This window comes from Semicossyphus pulcher, unplaced genomic scaffold (assembly GCF_022749685.1).
Source record: "Semicossyphus pulcher isolate SPU_LCO1_2020_fin unplaced genomic scaffold, fSemPul1.0.p SCAF_22, whole genome shotgun sequence".
NCBI classification, from domain to species: Eukaryota; Metazoa; Chordata; class Actinopteri; order Labriformes; family Labridae; genus Semicossyphus; species Semicossyphus pulcher.
Window position 1 is genome coordinate 18,307,191 of NW_027211696.1, and position 12,641 is coordinate 18,319,831.

General features: G+C 40.6%; 1 protein-coding gene across 2 annotated transcripts; it reads left to right on the forward strand.

Annotated features, from left to right (window-relative positions):
- Positions 1–6,207: 6,207 nt before the first annotated feature.
- Positions 6,208–10,729, forward strand: otpa (orthopedia homeobox a). Of its 2 annotated transcripts, none has more exons than XM_069673745.1 (3): positions 6,208–6,283; positions 6,741–7,150; positions 9,503–10,729. In XM_069673745.1, the coding sequence occupies exons 1-3, from the start codon at positions 6,208–6,210 to the stop codon at positions 10,022–10,024; spliced, it is 1,008 nt and encodes a 335-aa protein (XP_069529846.1). In that variant the 3' UTR covers positions 10,025–10,729. The 2 variants fall into 2 exon arrangements, with proteins under 2 accessions (XP_069529846.1, XP_069529847.1); XM_069673746.1 differs by having other exon boundaries at positions 6,208–6,244.
- Positions 10,730–12,641: the final 1,912 nt, after the last annotated feature.

Sequence of the window (12,641 nt, forward strand, 5' to 3'; positions counted from 1 at the left end):
GAGAAACTGCTCAATAAAACATCAGGAAAAAGTGGAAAAATATCAGTTTGTCAAAGTCCCTGTGGTGTAAAGAAACTTTGTGTTTTTGCAGTTTAACAGGGAAATTCACTCCCTTGTGTCAGCCTGTTTGGGATTGAGGAGCTATAGGAATCCTCGGAAAAGAGACCCCATTCATCGTGTTACACTGTGATTAGCCGTTTCCCTTAAATACTTCTTATAAAGATCCGATTGCATCGACATCAAAAGAGATATTCCAATGGATTTGAACATTATGCGAAGATATGGGTTTGTTTTCCTTCTCTTTTCCCACCTTAGGCCTTTTCTTCTCCGTCACCATCAACGCCACGACGTCCTAAGAAAACAGAGCTAAGATGAGTAACAGAAGAAGTTTGTATTCTGCCTGAAGGTTGTGGCGTACCTCTCCCAGGTGATTCTACTCGTTCAACCTAAGTGCACGAACATGCTTTTGGTGCGTGCAGTGGGAGTCGGTGTCACATCCAAATGATTTTAAGACTCATTTTTTAAGGCATAATAGCGACATGATGCTTTAAACGTCATGTTTTTGATATTAATCGTAATAGAAAACCAATTGAGAAAAGCAAGGAATACTATTTCTGCAATTCATGTTCACTTTGCTTATCAAAATTATTGCTATTATTTTCTGTTCATCAACTAATTGATTAATCTATTAATTGTTTCAACTCTATTTTTGTTTGTAAACGATCAGATGCGATGAAAAATAACCTCACATTGATTTGTCAGAGCTAAACCAAAAGACACTAACATTTTTAAAATACTAATAAACGAGAAAAACAGTAAATCTCCGTGTTTAAGAGGCTGTAAACCGCATATTCGTCCGTTTTTTTCTGATTAATTATTCAATTTAAGAAAATTGTTTTTCTTTTCATCGACTAATCGTTGCAGCAATAGTTTGGAAAATGTGTCAGAAAACTCCCAGATGTTCAACTTACAGTCATGTAATACAGCTGAAGTAGCAAAATATCAACTGAAATATAAATAGAAACTCAAATTTTACCATTACATGCGTGGAAAAAGCCTTTGACGATTTGCCGTTTATCAAATTTGTTGATTGCAATTTTCTTTCCATCTACAGATCGATTAATAAACAGATTATTACCCAGATGGTTTTAATTGAACAGTGTAGCACCTGCTGGTATTTCTAATAGCTGTATTGGATTGTGTCCTCATACCTGCATTAAAGACAGCAGCATTTTGGGCAGCCCCGTCAGTCACGTGACTAATGTTGGTTCTGGTCATGAATGATGAAACAGTCTGTCTCACGTCCCTGCTGCAGTCACATCTATTATCCAAACGCACTAAAATAACCACACCTCGTATTAAAGGCTGACAGAGTCCTTCCTAAATAGTCCTACTAATAAATGAACTCAATTGGCAGACAAATTAAGGTTACATTTGACTTGATCCTTATTTTACACATTTCGATAATTATCGGGATCACCCCAAAGTCTCATTAGGGCCCTAATGAGGCGCTGCTACTCCGTGGCTTCCACCCCGCTCCATCTCGTTAAGGAAATCGCTCTTCAATGCTGATTATTTTATTTGGAGCTATAATTATATTTCTTTCGGATAAATCACGGCCTAATCGAGTCCGTGCAGAGGGCAGCGGCGCTAATTGAGGCATGAGATGCGGCGGAGGGGCGCTTACATCTGGGTTTATGTGACCAGAGGACCCGTGCAGGAGGAGGACTGATCTGAGCATGCGCAGGCGGGATAACAAGAAGTGTTCACATCCTCTTTACGTAAAAGTAGCAATAAAACACTCCTGCATTCAACTGATTTATTCATTTAAAAGTAGTGAAGTGCAACCAGCTAAACTTACTTTTAGTTTCAAAATAAAAGCACCCATTTGGCAGCTGAACGGCCCGTTTCCGGGATTTTTACAAAATACATTTTTTTTAGTAATGCAGGGACTTGAAAGTAGCATTTTACTTGTTGTAACTGATGGTGGTTTTTAAATAGTTTATATAGCCTAAGGACAGTTCAATCTATTGATGTTGATAGCTACATCATACCTTATAAATGAGTAAATCAGTAATAAGTAATATTATCTCTGATTAGTCTGAGCTGCAGTGGACTTTAAGTATAAGATAGCATAATGGTACATTACTTAAATTATGTGTTAGGACATAATTAGTTATGTAAAGTGCCCTTACTCAAACTCTACCTAGTTTCCTATCTCTGTTTCCAAAACATAAATTATAGTCTTAAATTAGCACTGAATGAACAAACTGGCCTGTATATAACCTGGGAGCAAACCAATCTAACTGGGAGAATACTGGGAGGATATATAGCACATTTTATTCAGCTGGGGCAGATGGCTGAATAAGTGCATTTACATAAAAATCACCAAAAAAGGTCTCACACATCAAAATAGTTAGTAGGATACATCAATAAAATGAACCATAGCTACAATTTACCGTTATGTGGCTAATTTGCAAATTAAAATTTGAATAGCCTACATTTCCTAAGATGTAACTGAAAACAAGTTTATCACATATGCCCGTATATACATTTCAACCATATTTGATTTAAATTTAATCAAAAACACTTATATAATGGGTTAAATTAGCCAGCTACACTAGCCCCTAACATGCTTTTTAGCTAGGCTACATGTTTATGCTTCACTATGCTAATAATCCTGTAGTGCTAAAGCTAGCCCCTGGATGTAGCCTAATAAAATACTAAACAAGACAATTTTTGCTTTCACAGAGATTCATTTACATAATATATATTTTATAGTACTTTTATATACTATTTTTAAAATATTTGTTCGACATTAGCATAATTGTTGATAGCCTAATGGCCGTATAATGTGTCTACAGAAAAATGTGACGTTCATGGGCTGTTTTTAAACTGTTGTATTGTTACGTTTACTAAAATTAAGGATACAAACGCTTCTTTTTTAAGATTATTTATATTTAAAAAAAATTGCTTTCATAAGCTAGGCCTAACTGCAGGGTTATTGACAAACGCGTCCTTATGTTGACGCGGATGCGGTGCGTTGCCCCCTCCCTGCTTTTGCGGTAACGGCACAGTGGAGAGGATGCGTTTTACGCTCACGACAATTTCTGTTTCGTTCTTTTTTTCTGCCCTTAAAGTTTGTCCGCGTCAACTTTTTTTTGTCATTGGACAGAGCAGACCGTTGTGTTCTTGCAGCATCAGCCCCTCTTGTCCTCCTCCTCCTCCTCCTTCTCCTCCAAACACAGTAACTTATTCCTCCTAATCCCCCGCAGACTGTCACCAAATCAGCTGCATGAAACAAGAATCTCATTTGTTAAACTGGGGCTCGTGCAGATGGAAGATCGATTGTTTTTCTCCTCAGAAATCTCTAATTGAGTGAATACAGACTGCAGCGAGAGAGGAGAGGAGGGGAGGGGGAAATAAAATCACCTGCGGGCCTGTAGTGGTTTGGAGAGCCTGTACTGTAACCGAGAGGGTCACGGGTTCGAGCCTCACCACGTGCAGCACATTCCCAGAATTCACCCTATAACAACATTTACAATATTACGGGTTTTTTTCTATTATTATTAAAAGTCACTCCTCATCTCCACAACCCGTGAAAATGTCTGCTTTCCACCCAGATGCACCGCATTAACTTGCACGGCTGGAATTTGTTTTTCTATTTTTTATTATTTATGTCATGGATGAGATTGATGGGCGCGTGCTGGAGTTATAGTGTGAGTCTGCCGGGGAGAGGTGCAGCTTTAACTGTGGCTTTGGTAGCTTGTTTACCCTAATTACAGCCTTATCAAGTCAGCAAAACCAACACCTCACACAAACGCACACACACACACACACACACACACACACACACACACACGCACACACACACACACACACACACACACACACACACACTATTGACACCATTAAGTGAAAAGATGCCTTTGAATTAGCTGAACTAAACACATTGTATCTAACAGGAATAACAACATGGAGAGTGATTTATCAAACAGCACTTGTTTGTTCATGTGGGAATAAAATAAATTAAAGATAATTATTGTTTAAGTCTTCAGTGCATTGAATAAAATGTGTTTTATTACCTAGATTTTCAAAATAAAGCATGAAATCTTGCAAGAATCAATCAAACTAAACAAGCTAAATAAATTATATTACAGAGAGTAAATGATTATAAGTGTAATTATTTAGAGGAAAAAACACAAATGCACCAGGAAAACATGTATAAATGCCCTTTTTTATTGTAAATATTGAACGAAAATAATGAATTTAGTTTGTTTAAAGGCCCTTTCATTGTAAATATCTCGTGCGTCCTGACGCCTCATCATCCCCTTTCTCTCTCGTCGGGGTTAAAATATGACCTGCTGCCACCAGAGGAGTCATTCACTGTGTGTTTGTTCAGCTATAAAAGCAGTGAGCTATTGAAAAGTCGTAAAATGAAGCGCGCGATCCATCATCCGCCAATGTGATGATTTTAAACGATGCTTAGAGGCTTTCAGCGCGCCAATAACAGCTGTAAAAAAAGCCGGTAGAGCGAGAAAAATACTCTTTTATACAGAATTATTACATCGAAAAGCTGTGCGATTACATCAATTATCTTTAATTTCTTTAAACGCCTGCAAAATAAACAAACTCGTGTACAATATAAAACAATCTTCCAGTCTTAAATCTCTTAAAAGTCTACCTCAAGTCCAGCTTTTAGAAGATTAACAGCCTGAATAAAAGAGATGACAGAAAATATCTCCAAGTGCGCATCTTCTTCTTTTCTTCCCGTGAAGAAAGGCGCAAAGACGAAATCTCCTCCGCGTGCGTCCGAGAGAGACGCCCGCACACTGCTCCGCTCCATCCATCCATCCGTCCATCCCTCCCTGCCGGTCTGTGTCTGTGTGTGTGTGTGTGTGTGTGTGTGTGTGTTTGTCGGTCTCTCGGTCGTGCCACCAGATTGCAGACAAATAAAAGATGAGCAGAAGCGATAGAAGCCCGGACGGATGAAGAAAAGAAGCCAAACGAGCCCCGGGTTCACGCTCGGACGCGTCTTTTGTGCCACTTTTTCAGCGCATAATAAATAAAAGCTGCTCCCTCAGAACGTCCCGACATCTGTCTACAGCATGGCTGATTTTTTTTGTATTTGACAGACCGCTGTTGTTGTGCTAATTGAGCCTAATTTTGATTTAAAGATCTCCCTTTATTTTTTATTTTTAGCAACATTTTTTTTCTCATTTAGAATAAACAAACCTTAATTTGGACAGAGATTGGAAATTCCAAAATAAAAGCCTCCCAAACATGCTTGTGCCTTTCTGTTCAGGTGTCAGGTTATTCACGTGCACTCACTGTGTCCCCTTTATCAAAGGCGAGCTCGTGTTAAACTCCCTCCACTTTCCGCCGAATTAATTTACCCACACATCATTTAAACTAAGTCCCTCCCTTCCTGACAGTCGGGCCTAAACAGTAGTAAATTAGCACTAATTTATACTGATCTTACTCTGATATTTGCAATAAAGGCGTGTATGGATTTGGCACTAATTACATAAAAGCCTAATGGCCTTGAAAATGAGTCTGGTTAGAATTATATAAAGTTTGTTGTTGGGCTGAGAGGGGAATCAGGGGTATTAGAGGAGGTTCACTTGGTCTCCAGGAGGCATAAAGAGGTCATAATGGAGGTAAAAATGCACTCAAAGTAAATGCAGTTTTGTATTATGATTACACAGAGTTTATTATGTGTTTTCTGTTAATGCAGCCATGTTTTTTCCTCCTCTTCCTGTTCAAAAACAGCACGCGCAATTAAACAAATATTGCGGTGATCCAACACTTCTTGAACGGGTCGAAGCTTTCACACAGATATTAAATCAGGTTATTTTATTGGATGTAATTTGGAGGAGAAATCAAAGCCAATTACAGGAATGAGGAGGAATGAACTTGTGGATGTGAGAGGATGGAGGAGGTGGAGGAGGAGGTGCAGGGGGGTCTGAAGCTGACATACCTCAGGCTTCAGCTCTGATTGGTCCTCGTTTGGAGAAGCTCATGGGTTCATTCCGCTGTTAAGCGCCTCCCCATTTCTCTAAACTACATTATAATGCAACGAACCTCCCTTTTAACCACAAACCGAATTTGCTTTCATTTAGGCCATATATATTTCTTAAATAGGTTAAAGTCATAGAGATTTTTTATTTTTTGTGGGAATAGCACTTCGCCCTGGAGCGGTGCGCAATGCTATCTCATGCCGACCTCCTGGATGCTCGCCTCGGTGAGTTATCATCACCAAACTCCGGTCTTCAACTCTACTGTAAGCTGGAGGCGACTTCTCATCTTAAATCAAGCTGTGAAAATTGTCAATTTGCTTCTTAGATGATCTTAATGCGAGTGAAGTGAGCTAAACTCGCTTAATTCATTGGAAAAGTAATTATTATTATTATATTACTGCGTAATTTGATTTAACCATTTTCTAAGATATCGCAGTGATCGAATTGAATTAAGAGTATTTAAGGAGCAGATTGGGCTGTGCATGCTGTGCTTGTGTCTCTCTTTAAAGAGCTGCAGGATTTTTTAATTCTGCATTTGTGTTTTTAATGCATGCAAAGCTTTTCTGTTGTAGACATAAAATGTTTCAGCTGCTTTTAATTCCCTGTTTTTACCTGTTAATATCGCATGTGTGCAGTTGTTAAAGTCTAACATGTCCTTTTCCTTCCTGCAGAGAAAATGTTTACCTTTCTGTTCTCACCAGCTGTGGGTTTTCTGTGCAGGGATGAAGGATGCCGCGGCGGAGCTCCTGGGCCACAGGGAGGCTTTAAAGTGCAGGCTGGGCGGAGGAGGACCTGACCCGGGCGGACACTCCGGGGAGCTCGGCCCGGGCCCGGATGGTGTGGAAGGAGCCACGATGCTCCCCGGTGATGATATCAGCAGCGGCGGCGGAGGAGGAGGATCCAACCCGGTGCAGGTGAACAGCAAAGAGCAGGAGAAGCAGCAGAACAACAACAGCAACCAGAACCAGTCCGCAGCGCAGCAGAGCCAGAAGCAGAAGCGGCACCGGACCCGCTTCACGCCTGCGCAGCTCAACGAGCTGGAGAGGAGCTTCGCCAAAACGCACTACCCGGACATCTTCATGCGCGAGGAGCTGGCGCTGCGGATCGGCCTGACGGAGTCCAGAGTGCAGGTAGGAGGGCTGGAGGGGAGTTTGAGTTAACAATGGAGGGAATGAAACGGAGCGCGAGACGGTTCAGATGCAGAGAGGAGACACAAAGACTCACGTGCAGTGTGATATGTGCAGGGTGCAGCCTCCGACATTATTATTTAAAATGTAAAGCTGCATCAAACGTTCAAACAGAATCAGCCACGTTCTGATACAAAAACTCCACCAACAAAATAAAAAGCACAAAACTGTTATAAACAAACAAATTAAATTAATTTAGTGACATTAAATCCTTTTTAATTGTGGACGCAACAATTTCATTTTGTTCCAAATGAAAATGACAAAAGCTGCAGCATGTTATTATCCACACGCACCATGCATGCTCACAACATCCAACACCATCAACTCAGAACAACTTCAATGGAAACAATTAAAAGAAACACATTTACAAAAGGACAGAAGGATGAAGAACACATTTAACTCGTTCTGTCTATGTGCTGCTTTTCTGTAAATGACTTTAAATGCATCATATTCGCTTGTTACTTGTCAGTAAAACTGCGTTAACAAAAAATGCTCTTTATGTCTTCATGGATGCAGAATTAAAGCCATCAAAGGACATGTAATGCACCATAATATAAATATATAATGCGTTTTAGTTCTGCAAATACAAACCAAAAACGTTCCTTGTTATTGCCTTCATTCCTTTTCACACTGAAATTATTTTTCATCAGCAAATATTCAGATATTTATTTAAGCATGTGCCAAAATGTCACTTCTGTTTCACCATTAATTCCATTAAACATATTTAATTTGTTTATTACATGAGGTGATATTATTTATTCGGAGGTGTCTGGCTTCGAACCAGCGACCTTGTGTGAGCGACTACACACGTGCTTTATCTGTACAGTGTACATAACAAGCCTGTGACAGGACAGGAGAAATAAATAGCTACAGCCTGAGATAAGGTCTTTGAACGTTACTTTAGTCGACCAAAGCCGAAGTTATATTTTAATTTCAGGAGACCTGAGACTTTGATTACAAACCGTAAACACTCTGCGTGTTTTATGAAGACGTTTGCTTTGCAGGGATTTGTTGTTATACTGTAAAATGTGCCTGATTCACTGGCCCGCGTTTCATTTCCTGATGAATCCAGAGGGAACCAAATGATGATCGCAGCGTTATCACGTCGTTTTTATCGCCTCAGTTTGTCTCTGAGCTGATTTCAACCTTTAAACACACCTGAAATATTCTCTGACACTGCTGTCCTCACCGACCTGCAGTCTGCACAAATATAACACATCCTCCACATTAGGAAATATGGCACCACCGCCCTATTAACTACAGCAATGGCACGTGCACTGAAATAAAACCCTAATAATCATTATTATTATCACTCGGGCCTCTATCTCCATAAAATAAGAATTAGTGAAATGACGCTGATCTGCTGTTATCACACAGCTGAGATCAGAAGCAGCAGATCCTGAATCAGTTTATAGCCACGTGCCTGTCAGCGCCCTGCACGTCTTAATGCCGCGCGCGCGCTGCTGAGGGTGCACTCTGTCTTTTTTTTTAAACGGAATGAGAAATTGCATTTTCTTTCCTGTGAAGTGTAATGCATTTCAGGCCGGATTTCACGGCTGGGTACGCGGAGGGAGAGAGTGAGATGGTCCCGTTCTTATTACCACGCGCCACTTTCTCAAGCAAATCTGCACATTAATCATATAGAGGCACGCGCCCAAGCAGACCTATACAGAGAGCTCAAGGACTTCCGGAATAAAGTCTGTTTGTCACAGCAGTAACATAATCTTTATTATCCGTTTGCGGGCTTTACAGCGGCTCCAACCAGGAGAAATAATTTCAGGTCAAATTTTGGCACTAAATTCTGTTAATTATGTTTGTACAAAATAAATAAACAACTCTAAAAAAAAAAATAATTATAATTATTATAATAATTATAACTAAAAATGTACATGACAACTGTAATAGTTCTGTGGAAACTCGGCCTATTTATCGGGGCAACAATTTTTAGAAATTCACCCAAAATCTTTTCCAGTGTTGACACCAACTGGCCTTCAAAACAAAAGCCTATTATAAAAAGGGTTTTCCTGGACGTTGCGGTGTCAAAGGTCAAGATAAAGATCATTATAACAATCAAAACTACATTTACGCACTTTTTATATTTTTTGTATTAATTGGGACGTTTTACGCATAAATCTGAACAATGTAAATAAACATGGCATGTTGATTTGAGCTCATAAGATCGTGGAAAAACTGTGTTTCAGTGTTTATTGCTGGTTGATCACAGACTGTCTATAATAAAATGACCTGTCAGTGCACCAGCAGCCTCCTCCTAACCCCTCACCTCTCTGTACGCAGGTCTGGTTTCAGAACAGACGCGCCAAGTGGAAGAAGCGCAAGAAGACCACCAACGTGTTCCGGGCTCCGGGGACCCTCCTGCCGACGCACCACGGCCTGCCTCAGTTCCCCTCCGCCGCGGCAGCAGCAGCGGCCATGGGCGACAGCCTCTGCTCCTTCCACGCCAACGACACCCGCTGGGCCACGGCGGGGATGCCCGGCGTGTCTCAGCTGCAGCTCCCGCCGTCTCTGGGCCGCCAGCAGGCCATGGCGCAGTCCCTGTCTCAGTGCAGCCTCGGCGCAGGGCCGCCGCCCAACTCCATGGGTCTCTCCAACATGTCGTCCAACGGCTCCGGGCTGCAGTCTCACCTTTACCAGCCCACGTTCCCCGGGATGGTCCCCGCGTCCCTGTCCGGCCCCACCAACGTGACCGGCTCGCCTCAGCTGTGTAGCTCCCCGGACAGTGACATGTGGAGAGGGACAAGCATCGCGTCGCTGCGCCGCAAAGCGCTGGAGCACACAGTGTCCATGAGTTTCACTTAGTAACGAGATCTTCTGCGTTTAGTTCTTATTCATCCAAACATCCAGACGGTGCAGCGGGAGAAACACAACCAGGATTCTTGTTCTAATAACACCTGGCATTTTTTCTCTCTGAAACCCAAACCAAGAGGGAAACCTGAAGCTATTTATCAAACATAGGACTGGTTCTGTTCGAGGCTATAAGTTATTATTTCGCATGTAGCATATTTATTTGTCTATTTAAATTAACTTATTGGTTTGTTCTGTATTTATTTCTTTGGCACACGCAGCCCTTGTTGTGGCGGGGCTTTCAGTGACATTTGCTTGGTGACGGACAGTTTTTGAAGACAAATTCTGAGGAAATACAGAAAAACAAGGTTAAAGATCCTTTTTTTCCACTCTGACGGGCCGGAAGGATGCACAGTGGACATTCAGAAACAAATCACCTGGAGGTTTAAAGGAGGATTGAAATCAGGACGACATGAAGAGGACTTGACTGCATGTGCTCTCCAAGGCAAAAAAATAGAAAATAAGGGAAATACTATAAATTAAGAGCCGGAAACTGACTTAACTATACTCTGTTCGATAGGATGTTTTGTGTAGCGGAAACACTCTTGTTCCCATTTTGGTCAGTTTGTGATAAATTATGTTTCCAAGATTCTGTCTGTGCTTATGATCAAATCTGACTTTTTAAATGTTTGAACCATTTTTGTTTCATGGACATGTTTATAATATGGATTCAATGTAAATGATCAAATAAAAATCATTTTCAATTATGTCACATCACGAATCAAACCTCCTTTATTGAAGCAGCTTCAGAATTCAGAGGCGGCAGATAATTGTAGTTTAAAAACCTTTAACATCAAGCTCTCGAGAGTGAAGACAAGAGGCCTGCTTTCAGTCATTTTATGAAATTAAATTGTTTATTAAATGTTATAAGAGAGGAGAGGAGCTTCATCAGTCAGTTGTTCTCAAACCAAACTAGAAGGTGCAGATTTTTCTCTGGACAGCAGAAAGATGCAGTAAAATAAAAATGTCTCCTTCACCATCTCAGCTCGGTATGACATCATGTGGTGACATCATCAGATGAGGAGTCTGGGTGACCTCACTGAAGTCATGAAATCACTCCTTTAAAAGTACTCAAAGTAAATTCATAAAGGTAATTAGGGATCTTCAGCACCTGGGCAAACTATTGTTGCAGTTACATGCTATTATACTTTAAAATTTTACGCTACAATTACGATTTCACTGAGCAGACGCTTTTGTCCAAAGCGATGTACATCTGAGAGTTATACAACACAAGCAAAGCTACATAACACTTCTGTTCACTCAATTTCCTTCATTTAACTCCTCTACTTTACAAATGTACAAACATATCTTTATATAATATATTTAAAGAGGCAGGTATAGTGAATATTATCTCCACATTTATGGAGTATACTCTTATAGCTTCTACCTGTATCCCACCTCCACCATGCTTTGCAGCTCCTGTATGGATTCAAACCAGTCATCCTGTAAATGACCGGACCAGTCCTTATCCATACAGAGCGAGAAGAAAACAATGATCATCAAGTGTTCTCTTGTTTAGGCTGGAGTGTAACCACATAAGAACATATGTAGGTTATGAAACCAAAACACTCCCAGTTAATAATTGCAGCAAGACGAGAGGTGCCAAACTCAATCTGAGCGAGGACAAAACTGAGACATTATCAGAGAGTGTAATGTGTTCTTCTTTTTCTGTGATGTTTTAGCAGAAAAAACTATATTAAACGTAAACTTGCTTCATTTAAAGTCATGAACAAGATGAAAATCCCTTCGTTGTGAATCGTCAACCACAAACATGAATATGGAGCTCTAAAATCCTTTGTGATATCGATATTTTTAAAAATACCTTCAACTTATTTCCACACATTCTAACATCCAATACCTGAAGGTGGATTCACACCTGAAGGCCGGACAGGTGTCTTGTCTGGGATTAAATAAAACTCGTGAACTCTCTCTGAGTTCTCGTCAGGATGGATCCACAGAGTTCTGGCATGTTCAATCCACCAGCTGATCCAGACACAGGAGATTCTCTGCCGTTAGGGTCTTTCAACACACCGAAGAGTTCTGATACCTTTGTGTCATGAGAATAAACCCTCACCAGCCGAGCAGGGACGAAAAGGGAGTCTTGGGGTTGTCTGGTTAACATATGTGTCGAGCAGTCAACGGCAGAGTCATTACGTTGTCCCTCGTTCCCAGTCTCTTGTGAACGGGATATTAGAGAAATGCCTTGAGAGAATTCGTTAACATTCGGCACAAACATCCACTTGGACTCAGATATAAGCTGAGTGGAGTTTGGTGGTTAAAGGTCAAAGGTCACTGCCACCTTTAAATCAATGAATTGTGTTTTAAAGAAGTGGTTGGTTTTATACACCTCTTGATTTGAGTGGGAGAGCACTTGAGTTGAGTTGCACTAATTAACGTTGCAGCAATGTTTTAATTGGAGAGTTTTTAGAGGTAAAACTCGGTTTCCCAATAAGACACCAAGATTAGTATAATGCTAAAAATATACACGTAAATAAAATATGTAACCAAATATATAATGTTTCTCTTATTTCCTAAAATGTTGATCATCATGTGACCACATCATGTTGGAAAC

Excerpts from the sequence above, each read along its gene's own strand:
- otpa (XM_069673745.1), top strand. The coding sequence starts at position 6,208 with ATGCTATCTCATGCCGACCTCCTGGATGCTCGCCTCGGTGAGTTATCA. Across the intron at positions 6,284-6,740 it reads CTCCGGTCTTCAACTCTACT|GGATGAAGGATGCCGCGGCG; the intron begins GTAAGCTGGAGG and ends TTTTCTGTGCAG. Across the intron at positions 7,151-9,502 it reads TGACGGAGTCCAGAGTGCAG|GTCTGGTTTCAGAACAGACG; the intron begins GTAGGAGGGCTG and ends CTCTGTACGCAG.